Source organism: Ipomoea triloba, chromosome 15 (genome assembly GCF_003576645.1).
Source record: "Ipomoea triloba cultivar NCNSP0323 chromosome 15, ASM357664v1".
NCBI lineage: Eukaryota > Viridiplantae > Streptophyta > Magnoliopsida > Solanales > Convolvulaceae > Ipomoea > Ipomoea triloba.
The window spans coordinates 8,309,455-8,322,162 of record NC_044930.1 but is presented as its reverse complement, the minus strand read 5'-3'; the positions used below and the strand labels follow the sequence as shown (position 1 = coordinate 8,322,162).

Below are 12,708 nucleotides of genomic sequence, written 5' to 3'. Positions count from 1 at the left end.
AAACTAAAAAACATAACACTATAATGAAACTAATTGTGAAAAATGAAACTAAAAAACATAACACATACAATAAGATAAATTGTCAAATGAACTACATGAAGTTTAATTTAATATTATACTTCAATGTTATTATTAATTAAATTAGTATGTGGAAAATGAAACTAAAAGAAATAGAGTTCATGCAATAATGTATATTGTCAAATAAAATTACAGTATAATTAAAATGATACTCCGTACTTTAGTGTTGATATAATGAAATTAGTGTGCACTTCAAAGATTGAATCTCCACGTTATTCTTGTCTAGATGTTTTAATAATCTTTGTATAACCATTACAACACGGTCTAACACATCCATATCAACCTATCTAAAAAACTCCACAACTCCAGTTTTTTTTTTTTAAATTAATTTTAATCTTTCAATTCTATTTATACAATACCACATAAAATACAATTTCTAGAAAAATAAAAAACTTACTCCATAACGTGGGCACACTTGTTTTTATTTATTTATTAATTTTTTAAACTTGGATTAGTGTAAGTCCATTACATTTTAATGGGTAATAGATCACCATATCTACATAAAAAATATTTCTAAATTCGGGTAAAGACGAAATTAAATACCAAAACTGTAAGATGACATTTTATAAATAATAGCTATATTAGTTCATAAATATGGAGAAAATTAATTATGTAGTTATCTTGTAGATATAAATTACAACAAATTTAGTTACTTACCTAATTGGAGAAATATTTTTGGAGTTTGAACAAAATGACTATGGGAGTATGGGGTGTGCAAAATAATGACGCGGGAGTACTTTCAATATAACGAGTTAAGTTGTGAATTTCCTACTTTACTAATTCAATATACAAGGGTTTCTTAGTTTTCCATCATGTTGAGACGAATCTCTAATGTTATCGACCAAACACGCTACTTCACTCATAACTAAGGGGTGAAATATAGATACATTCATAATTGGGGGATTGAGTTGTCACTAGGGGACCAAAGATTCAATTTTCTTTTGCTTAGGAATTTGAAACATTTATTGTCTCTACTCCCGTTCTCAAACATTTTCCCTCCATCCCCGTATCTATTGGGCGCGATGAGCGAGGATCCCTGTTGGGACATTGGAAATTGCGATCCCTACTAAAGTTTGAATAATTTATTGAATATTATAATGCTTGGTCTTATTAGTTGGATTTTGAGTGGGATTCAAATTTTGAATCACATCGCATAACTTGAAATAGATGAATAAGGAAAAAATCTCTACAACTTGCTAAGCATAATTAGAGACGCGTAAGATATGTCACTGGATCCAAACCTAAGTGGCTTGCAAAATATCTTCATACAACATCAACTATCTGCCATTTAACAATATCTTTCAAAGATTCACATTTGACATATCACAATAAAGCACAGTTAGAAATGTGTCCTAAAACAATGGCTCTCGTTTTCTATTCTTTAGATATAAACTCTTTCACATAGCAATTCCAAAAAACTATTCATTATGTTAAAAAAAAATCTAAAATGTTGTGCCTCTTTTTCCATTCTCTATATCATCTTTCTCGCCCTTCATTTCCCATAAAGTTCTTCTCACCCATTAGATCTCTCATTGTTAATGTGGAAGTTGTCTCTCATTAAATCTACTTCTTTGTAATCTAAAAGTTATCACCAATGACTCTAGTGAGGGTAACAGAGACCCATCGAAACCTTTTTTTTTTTTCAAACATAAATGTTCATAAATTGACCATTTAAGCACTTCGCTATGCAAAATCAGAGAAGATCGGCTATAGATGGTGCCTTATGAATTTTTCAATTAAAAAAATAGAGTGGTGGTTGGTGATGTTAGAGGAGAAGATAAAAATAAGGGAAATTAAGTCGTGAGACTAAGAGAATGCGAGAGGAGGAAACAAAACAAAAGGGAGAAAATGACTGAAAATGTGTAAGCAACGTAGCTAGTAGTGAAGAGATTGGTAGTAAATAGTCTGGAATAAGCAACGACATAAATTATATGACATTTTTTCTAAAATTATTTTTTAAAAATATGTATTCGCATGAAAAAATATAATTTAGTGAAATAAATTATAAAGATATAGTATTTTACCTTAGAATCAATAAAAATACTACTCTCACTCAATACATCATCTTCAATTAAAGAATAATGCAATCATGACCAATGACCAAAGTTGGTAACAAAAGCCATAAGTTGGCATGGCAGCTTGGCCATTGATGTTGCAACAATGGTTAGCTAATTTCAATTAAATAATAACAAAGGGGTCAATACCTAAACTTCCAAAACTAAACGGGCACATAAGAAAACAACTCTTTCAGATTTGTATCCTCCGGTTTCTGTCTGAGTGAGTGCATACATAATAGTCTTCCATAGTTCTATTCTCCTTCTCGATTGGGGAAAACCTAATTCAGTTGTGAATTTGCAATCCAACCGCTTCGTTTTTCCCAAAATCTCATTTAAAAAATATATAATCTTTTCTATTTCAAAGAATTTTTATTTTTATTTTTTCTGTCAGCTTACAGAATTCAAATCTGTCACACTTCATCCACGAAGGAAAATTCAAATCTGAAAAACTTGGGGGATGTTCGAAGTTATTTTAACTTGTTGCTGGAATCTGTGATAGGTGCGATGAGAATTACGGATTTGGTGCATTGATCTGAGAGCAATTGAGGGGTTGAATCGAAGTGGAATGGCGGGGCAGGGTATGGAGCAATTTGAAGTCTACTTTCAGAGAGCAGATTTGGATCGGGATGGTAGGATCAGTGGAGCTGAAGCTGTTTCTTTTCTCCAAGGATCTAATCTACCGAAACAGGTTCTAGCTCAGGTAATCCCAATTTTACTTCTCTTCAATACTATGCTCATTTTAGTGATTTTCTTATTTGTATAACGTTGGAGGGTTGAGCCTCGATATCAAGTCTTAGGTGCACTTTGTTATTGATCTCTAACTATGTTGCCAAGTTCGAAGAATTTAGCCATTTATGAGTCAGAGTTCCAGTATGTTCTGCTTGAATCCTGAGAATTAAGATGATCAAGTTCTGTATTATCTTGGATGGCACTAGTGACTCAGAAGGAAAATGACTTGTATAGTATAACTATGAAGCACTAGGCTGCTTATGTAAATACATAAAAGTGTTGCAGTTGGTCCATGAACTGTTGTAAGAACTTGAGGTGCACAAGATCTAGAGCTTTACATCTCCAACTGAAACCTATGGTGGTCTTTTTTGATGATGATGGTGGTGTCAGGAACTCATGATGGCCTTTCCACACTTGTTTGTATTTTTATTTGTTACTGTGAATATATAATTTCAAAACTATGTGAGCATTCAAGACATAGGAGTTCAAGGATGTTGTGAGCTGGTTTATTCAGGGTGTATAGATCTTGGCTATCCCTTTCTTAGGATTTTTTAGAGGCTAAACAGCAGTGAGAATTCAAATAGACCAGCCGTATGTACAATATTTCTGTATAGATTTTAATCAGCACATCTAAATTCTGAAAAAAAAATGGCTTGTTCTTGGTTGTAGGTGTGGATGCATGCTGATCAGAGTCATAGTGGTTTCCTTAGCCGTGGGGAGTTTTATAATGCTCTGAAACTAGTGACAGTAGCACAGAGCAAGCGAGAGTTAACACCAGAAATTGTCAAGGCAGCATTGTATGGCCCGGCTTCAGCTAAAATCCCAGCTCCACAAATAAATCTTGCAGCTATACCTGCACCACAGTCAAATTCAGTTGGTGCTGCACCTGCACCTGTACCCGCACCGCAGATGAGAACAGTTGGACCTCAGGTGGGTGCTGTTACTCCAACTGTTTCTCAACATCCTGGGTTCAGAGGACAGGCACCACAGAGCCAGCAGTACCTCCCATCTCAAGGTAGTCATCTGATGAGGCCTCCTCTTGCTGCGCCTTCTACCGGTGTTGTGCGACCCCAGCATGGTGTTGCTGGTTTGGATTTCCCCAGGGGTGGTGGTGCAGTTACTTCTGGCCCTCCAGCCCTGCATGGTGTTGCTGGTGGGACAACCAGTGGACCAACTAGACCTACACCTAATAGAGGAATTACTCCAAATACTCTAGTTGCATCAAGGTCTCTGGACTCATTGTCAGCTATAGTTAGCCCTCAGAATGAGAATACTTCAGACTCAATGTTTGGAGGAGAAGCCTTTTCTGTGTCCCAAACTTTACCCAGGCAGGGTTCTGCTCCTCCCTTTTCAGCAAGTAATGCACCTGCCTCCACTGCCTTGGCTCCAGTTACTTCAGGTTCTCAGTCTTCAGCTAAGCCTGACCCCTTTGAGGCATTGCAGAGTACTTTTACCAGGCCATCTAGTGGTAGTCAGCAGCAGCTAACACAGCCAACACCAAAAACTAGCCAACAACATTCTGCTCAAACAACAACGCCACTTCCATCATCTGGAATTCCAGCAGGTGCTGCGAATTCTACAGCAGAGCAGCCACAGCCTTCTTGGCCAAAAATGACTCGAGCTGGTGTTCAGAAGTATGCAAAAGTGTTCATGGAAGTGGACACTGATAGAGATGGAAGAATCACCGGGGAACAGGCACGCAATTTGTTTTTGAGCTGGAGGTTGCCAAGAGGTATGAATCTTGCATGCTTGTTACTGTCATGTCAAAGATTAATATGTCCCTTTCCTTTTATATTTTGATGGAATATTTCTAGGAATATATACAAATATGTTGTCTTTTGGATTGTCATGTGTCATTTCAACAATGGAACAACCTTTATTTCCATAGTACTTGATTGCCAAGGAAGAGTTGGTCTAAGTTTTTATGAATCATGCATACTAATTACCATATCAAACCATGCTGAATAAAAGAATTCTACCTCCTACAGAGGTCTTAAAGCAGGTCTGGGACTTGGCTGATCAAGATAATGACAGTATGCTATCTTTGAGGGAGTTCTGCATTGCTCTCTATTTGATGGAGCGATACAGGGAAGGCCGGCCCATTCCTTCAACACTTCCAAATAGTGTTTTGCTTGACGAGACTCTGATTTCCTTAGCAGGTCCTCCAACTGTTTCTTATGGAACAGCTGGCTGGGGGCAAACACCTGGTATCAATTTAGTAGTCTCAAAGTGCTTTTATCTTTAACTTGGTGGGTTACTTGTAATTTACATTATCTGTATGGATAATTATAGGCTTGCCCCATCAAGGCTTGCCTGGCGCACAGCAAAGCTCACATGCTGGTCTAAGGCCTCAGATGCAACCCATGGCTCCTCAGCCTGACGGATCAATGCAATTCAATAAGCAAAACACAGGATCATTAACAATGGAGAATTCTAATCCAAACCAGTTAAGTAATGGGGAGCAGAACACATTAGAGTCAAAGGGGGAAGAGGAAGGAGAGAAGAAGGTATACCTCTTCTGGAGGAAGCTATTCGAAATGATCTCATCACTATTAACAACCATACATGGAATACTATATATGTTACGTATATTTTATAGGTAATAAACTTAAATTCATTTCAATAAAAAAATTAAATGTAATTACTTTGATCAATGGCAGGTTGAGGATAAGGATAAGTTGATTCTGGATTCTCGGGAGAAACTAGAGTACTATAGGACCAAAATGCAGGATCTCGTGAGTATTCTCTCCTGTAACTTTTAATTTTTTTTTCTTGCTTCTCTTTCGGTCTTCTTTTCCCCAACTTTTTCTGGTTTCCTCCTTACACTTGTATTTGTTTCCCATATCAGGTTCTCTACAAAAGTAGATGTGATAACCGGCTCAATGAAATAACAGAAAGGGCTTTAGCTGATAAACGTGAGGTAAACTTTTGCAAACATGGACCTTTGTGTGTGCATGTCTGCCTCTGATTCCTTCTAGCCCCGCTTCCATTTCCTTATAATCCATGATCATTTCCCTGATTTAGGCTGAGTTGCTTCAAAAGAAATATGAAGAGAAGTACAAGCAAGTTGCAGAAATTGCTTCTAAATTAACAATTGAAGAGGCTGCTTTTCGTGACGTTCAGGTAATACTATTCATATGCCGTTCAGTTGTTTCTTTAGGAAAAGTTTAGGCTGTGTATCCTTTGTACTCATTTGTGGTTTTCCCTAGAATGATATGTTTATTTCCAATGAACAGTTTTCATCATTAACTGAATAACTGTACATATTTCTCTTTTTACACTCTGTCATCTTTTTCTACAAATTCTACGGTCATTTCTCTCTATTTCTTGAAAATAGTATGTCATTTAGCTTTTGTATCCAGATTACTTTTGTCTTTATCCATGCTTTGTTTTCCATTAAGCGTTGCAAAATTCTCATTTGATAACATGTTTATGTAGTTATTTCTGGAATGTAAAATGTTTAAGCACATATGGACTTATGAAAAACTGGCTTTTCATTTTTCCATGGAGATAAGTTAATGAAAACTTACATTTTCTAGGAGAGGAAGCTGGAGTTACAGCAGGCTATCGTAAGAATGGAACAAGGTGGCAGTGCAGATGGTATTCTTCAGGTGAACATTGTAGCTTGCAAAGAAGTATTTGGTGTTTGCTTCCTCTTTTTTTTTTTTTTTTTTTTTTGAACGGGAAGAAAATAGTATTAACACAGTATGAATATTTAATCATCCTTGGTTTGGTCTAGGTTCGTGCTGACCGCATTCAATCTGATCTTGAGGAGCTTCTGAAGGCCTTGACAGAGCGTTGCAAGAAACATAGTGTAACCATTAAGTCCACTGCATTAATTGAGCTTCCCCATGGTAATTATTTATTCTCATATTTTCCTTTTACTGATTTCCCTCTTATTTTTTTGTGTGTTTTGTGCCTGGGGGGTGGGGGTAGTTGTGAGTTGTGACTGGGATTTTATGATGGATAGCATGGAAATAACATCAGTGGATAGGCCTTCATTGTAACTATGCATTTTGTGAACTATTTTTAGGTTTTATCAAGCCATATATATGAGAACACTCGGTATTAATTCTTATCTAATGCCGTTGATGGCAGCCAGAGGATATGCTTTTGGTTACAATTTTATTGTGTTTTTAGTGGCAAAACTGTAATGCTTGATCCTGCTATATTTTCTGTGTTCCTGTTATCTTTTGCCTCTTATTTCAACTAATTTGTCTAAAATGATCTTTTGTTAAGGTTGGCAGCCCGGTATTCCAGAAATATCAGCTGTTTGGGATGAAGATTGGGACAAATTTGAAGATGAAGGTGACATTCCTGTCCACCTTTTCCTCCTGTAATTTTTTCTTGAGTCAAAGCATGGAAACTCACACACTTGTGTGTGTATCCTAATTGTTCCTGCTTTTTCCATCAGGATTTTCATTTGATGTTGCTGTGTCTGCAACTGCCAAATCAACATCACATCAGAGGGAAAATTCTCCTACTCGCAGTAATTCCCCCAACTCCATGTCAAATGCTGAGGCCAAGTCAGAACAACTTTTTAGTCATGGAGTTAGTACTCTTGAAACGGAATCAACATATGCACACAGCGAGGATGAGTCAAAAAGCCCTCAGGGTAGTCCTGCAGGACAAAGAGCATTTGAAAGCCCATCCCAGGAATTCTCTGATGATCATTTTGGAAAGAGTTTTGAAACAGATGCTGAAACTAATCGGTTTGTACTATTTTCTATGTTTTTTGTTAAAAAAAACTCTGATTGTCTTATTTTACTGCATTATTTTCTACAATTTGTGCCATAGTCTGAATCTCTTTTTGCATTTCATTTGACCAACAGAAGCTTTGATGGATCTGCTTGGGGTACCTTTGACAATAATGATGACGTGGATTCTGTGTGGGGCTTCAGTGCAAAGGTGTGTATACTTTTCTAATCTGCAATTTTTTTTTACTGCTCGTGTGTGTGCAGTGTGCTTGCGTATGTATTAATGTATATTGAGGTTGATTTTTTGAGAATCACTAGAATGTACAAGTGCTGATTTTCTATTATTCACATCTGGTGTAATATCACTTAGCTGATAAAAATGATAAGAATGGAAGGAGGATGTAATCTGATTAGAGAGAGAAAAGGTGCTATGGTGAAAAAAAACTTCATTTGCCTGAAATTTTGATACTAGTCAATTGCCCACAATCACTTTGTTTTCTTCCAGCCTGTTAAAGGATGTAAAATCTCCTGATTATTGATAGTCAATTTAAGGGACCTGGTCAATACTCTTCCACATATCTATTTTAACTGCTCTTAACTTACCATATTCTTCTTACAGGACTCAAATCATGATAAACATGGGGAAAATTATTTCTTTGGGTCGAATGATTTTGGTGGAAGTCCAGTGAGAACAGGATCCCCAGCAGCAGAGAGTAGATTTCAGAAGAATAGCCCATTCACCTTTGAGGATTCTGTTCCTGGGTCTCCCCTCTCAAGAGCTGGGAATTCACCACGAAGATACAGTGTTGGATCAGGTGATCCATTTGAAAGTTTCTCGAGGTACGATTCCTTCAGTACTCATGATCGCACCTCTTCCCCCCAACGAGAAACTCTCACGAGGTTCGACTCCATGAGCAGCACAAGTGGCTTTGATCACAGCCGGGGGTTCTCTTTTGATGATTCTGACCCATTTGGGTCTAGCGGTCCATTTAAGGTATCTTCAGAGAGTCAAACCCCTAAAAAGAGTACAGATAGTTGGAATGCTTTCTAGATTGTAATTTTGGCACACGGCCAAGTTTTACCAGAGCATTGCACCATATGTTGTTGGCGATAACAAATCATATGACAGATTCTTAAAGTTTTGTATACGACATAGTCCGGCTGTTAAGGTCTGATGTCTCTGCCGCAGTGCAGCAGCATCCATTTGTTGAAGCAAGCGTTCCAGATTGAGATAGAAGTGGAGGGTGTTTAAACTTGGTGGCATGCACATATTTTTGTTTCTTGACTTTTCAGGATCATCTTGGTTTTTGCTTTTTCCTCCATTGTTATTTGTTGTGGTATAAACTACTCGTGGAATACGCAAGGTAGTGTGCTCGGCCTTTGGTTTTAATCTTTCTTGATTATTTCAACAAAGTTTTTATGTTGTGTCTGTCTTATTGAATTTTATGTTCAAATGAAATAAACGTAAAGTTGAAATGTTGAATGAGGCAAAAAAAATTAAATATTTCACATTCGAATCTTGCAATTTGCAAATAGTATTTGCAATAATTGTTTGGGAAAAATTTTCCGAGTTTGAAAAGGAATTATGATATAAAAAATAGTTGTACCAAAAATATTTCTGGCTGCCAACTCTTACCTCCCTACAAATAAACACGTTATTCTTGTTGCAGTCCAAGTGATTAAAATGATTGCTTATATGCATGTAGTGTATTATTAAGGTTTGGAGTGGAGCTTAGTCTCGATGACCTTACATGCGTTTGGTTAGGAGGGAATTAGAGGAAAAAATTGTAATTTTGTGGGAAAAGAATAAAATGAGAATCTAAATTACATTGTTTGGTTGGAATGAATAAAATGATTGGGAATTGAAATCATGAAATTACAATTTCACAAAGTGTTGAATTGTAGTTCCATGGTTGGAGGGAATTATAATTCTGTGGAATTGCAATTCACTCCAACCAAATCATGGAGTTTGGTAGGAATGGAATTACAATTCCATCATATGAAACACCACATTTGATAGTGTAAATATCCCGAAAACGGTGAAATACGGTTGTATTATTAATAAAGAATTCAGCGGCCATTGATTACACAATGAACGAACCTGGATCGGTTCGGTTTAGTCTAAGGGTCGGAAATGCCGATAGATGTAACAAAGGTAGCTCGGTCGCGCAGGTTCTCAGGCTACTAGCTATGAAGAGGCAATAGCCAAAAGTCCCTTCTCCAGTAATAAATGTAGTATTTACAGGGTGTCAAGGGACAGGTACCGGGCCTTCGATATGAGTGTCGAGTGGGAGCCATTCATAGGGCCAGGTAATGGCCCAAAGCGCGAAGGCCAAATAGTGTAATTTGAATTCCTGTCTTATTATCACTTTATTTTTTTATCACCGAATTACAATTCATTTCTTTCCTATTTCACTCCTCCCAAGTCCCAACTAAAAGCCCTATTATTCAAATGTTTGAATCCATATCTTGACCCTCATGTATTCGGGAAATTATACTATGGATCATGCATAGTAAAATTTGCAATGTAGACCATTGATAAATGTTTTTTTTTTTTTTAATATACCAAAAAAACCTTTAGTACACTAAAATAAACACTCAAGATACTGAAACTGAACTTTAATATATTAAAAATGGACTTTCACTTAATATATTAAAAATGGACTTTATACAATTAATCTATTTTAACCATGGTCCAATGTATAATGATTACATACGTCCATCTCCTTAGGGCAAGCCACCAACCACCAACTTAAAACAAATTAAAAGAAAATTAAATTAAAAAAAGAAAGAAAGAAAGAAAAGAAAATAGTGATAAAACTCTTGCTGGATCAAATATCCACAATTCCACATAGAAGAGACAAAACTCCATTCTCTGATCTAGTAGACTAGTACTATCGGCTGTAATCAACTATCAGTGAGGGAAACTTTTTGAAGCAAATTTGGAACAATTAAAAAATAAAAGATAACCAGAAGGGTTGTTAAGACTTTAGAGAGTGATTATATTCTTTCTTATCTTTTAAGTTTCTCAATCTTTAGATCAAACGGCATAAGTGCATAAGTGTACCTCTCTCAAATAGGAGACCACATGTTTAAATCGGACATTAACTCTTTATGCTTCAATAGAATTAGAAAGTATGTATAGACAAATACTACATTGTAATAGATTTAAAAGTATTAAAAAAAAAAAAAACTTTCTCACTCCCATTGATACTTTTATTTCTCTAAAACATGCATCTACCCATCATCACTTTTTTGAAAACAAATCAACTTCAATAAATTACCAATGAACCAAAGTCGAAATACAAACCGGGGGAATAGAATCCCACAAACCAAGGATAGTAGATGAACCAGTCGCTTGTGCAAGAACATGAGCTACGTGATTCGCTGACCTTACGACATGGCGAACAATTAAGTCCCCAATGCTACTAGCAATCAACTTACATTGCTTAACTATAACACCAACATATGAAAGGTCTAAGAGAGAAAGATTAAAAGCATTACAAAAATTTAAACAATCGAATTCCAGAATGACATGGGTTAGATTGCGCTCCTTCAGCCAGGTGAGCGCCTCCTTGACCCCCAATGCCTCCGCGATATAGGGATCTTTATCACAATATAGAAGACCAGCACGAGCAGCCACAAACTTCCCATTCGAATCTCTAATGACAGCGCCAAAGCTCACCATATCATTGTGTATTGCCGCACCCATCATCACTTTTGTTTGTCTAAAGTTGAATCAATCTCATCATTCAATGTCATACTAATAATCTGCATTTTGTGCTAACGTGAAATGTTTAATTTAATCTATGTATTATTACATTCATCAATTTACGCTTGTTTGGTTATCCGCGGTTAGCGGTAGCTAATTGTGTTAGCAGTTATCAAATAGCGGATTGTTAGCGGGTTTGATCAGCGGAATGTATTAGCGGTTTATAAAAAGATGTTTGGTAAAATTAGCTGTTTAGATTAACGATTAACATGTAAAATGACCAAAAGGGTATATATATAATAATACTCCGTAGTAGTAGTATTCGTGGGGTTAATGATTAAAATGTGAAAGAAAATAGAGAAGTGGATAAAAATGTGAAGATTTTAAAACTGGAACAAAAATTGGAAAAGAGCATTTGGGAGATGCGTTTCAGTGTCAGAAACACATCTCCCAAATGCGTTTGTTATTATTATTATTATTATTTATTTTTCTGTACATTATAAAAAATTAAAAAAAAATAAAGTTGGTCGGGACAGTTGGTCACCTTCTCCTTCGCCGGTGAAGGCGACCAAAATGGTCGCCACCTTCTTTTTTTTTTTTCTTTTTTTTTTTTAATGACTTGCGTCTCATGTATTTTATTTTATTTTTTCTTTTCTTTTCTTTTTTTTTTCCTCCACTCTAATTTTCTCTTTCCTAGTCACACCTTCAAAATCTCCTCAAAAATCTCACACTAAGGTGTAAGAGCATCCATAATAGTGAAGTTTTTTTGTGGTTTTTAAGGAGTTTTTGTAAGTGATTAGGAAAGAATATGAGAGGAAAGAGAAAAAAGAAAAAAAATTATGACAACACAAAAAAAAAAAAAGTTGCTTTAAAAGTGAAACTGGTCGCGTGGACAACACGCTCCCTCTGGGGCGCAAATTGCGTTTTTTATTTTTATTTATTTATTTTTTATTCTCCTCCTGCAAAATCAGGAGAAAAAACTCTCCATAATTTTGCCTTCCCATCAACTTTGTTATTCTACACATGGTTTTTTCTCTGCCAAAATCCTTCAAAAAACCGCATGTATGAATTCTACATGCATATATTAGTAGTAAAATTATTTATTTTTTTTTGAAAGGATTAATTATATTTTTTTTACTAGTTTTCATTCTTTTTAGTATACTGACTTTATTACATTGTAATATCTTTCATCTATATTTTTTTAATCCGTTGAAGTACAAAAAGTCAAAATCGCCTGAGCTCAATCTCATAACCTTCCATTTAAGAAAGTTACTACATGTCACTTGACCACAAAGTCATTGGGCACAATTTTTTCAATTATGTTAAAAAATTGTGAAAACATTAAAATTGTAAATAAATGTCTCATTTCTTCTATCGATTCTAGCAAATGATTACGGCAATAAATTATTATTATTTAATTAGAAGGGGTGAGAAA

The 12,708-nt window shown here is 35.8% G+C and overlaps 1 protein-coding gene across 1 annotated transcript; it reads left to right on the top strand.

Annotated features, from left to right (window-relative positions):
* Nucleotides 1-2,361: 2,361 nt before the first annotated feature.
* On the top strand, nt 2,362-9,044 carry LOC116006437 (epidermal growth factor receptor substrate 15-like 1). The gene is made up of 13 exons (XM_031246800.1): nt 2,362-2,835; nt 3,534-4,596; nt 4,853-5,071; nt 5,157-5,371; nt 5,525-5,599; nt 5,713-5,784; nt 5,889-5,987; nt 6,404-6,475; nt 6,604-6,718; nt 7,104-7,172; nt 7,279-7,576; nt 7,697-7,772; nt 8,181-9,044. Exons 1-13 carry the CDS (start codon nt 2,701-2,703, stop codon nt 8,610-8,612), a joined length of 2,940 nt encoding a protein of 979 aa, XP_031102660.1. The 5' UTR covers nt 2,362-2,700; the 3' UTR covers nt 8,613-9,044.
* The last annotated feature ends 3,664 nt before the right edge of the window (nt 9,045-12,708 follow it).

Bases quoted from the DNA above. Each gene is read 5' to 3' on its own strand.
- LOC116006437 (XM_031246800.1), top strand. From the start codon at position 2,701: ATGGCGGGGCAGGGTATGGAGCAATTTGAAGTCTACTTTCAGAGAGCA. The intron at 5,785-5,888 runs GTAAACTTTTGC...TCCCTGATTTAG, and splicing joins CTTTAGCTGATAAACGTGAG to GCTGAGTTGCTTCAAAAGAA. The intron at 6,719-7,103 runs GTAATTATTTAT...TCTTTTGTTAAG, and splicing joins ATTAATTGAGCTTCCCCATG to GTTGGCAGCCCGGTATTCCA.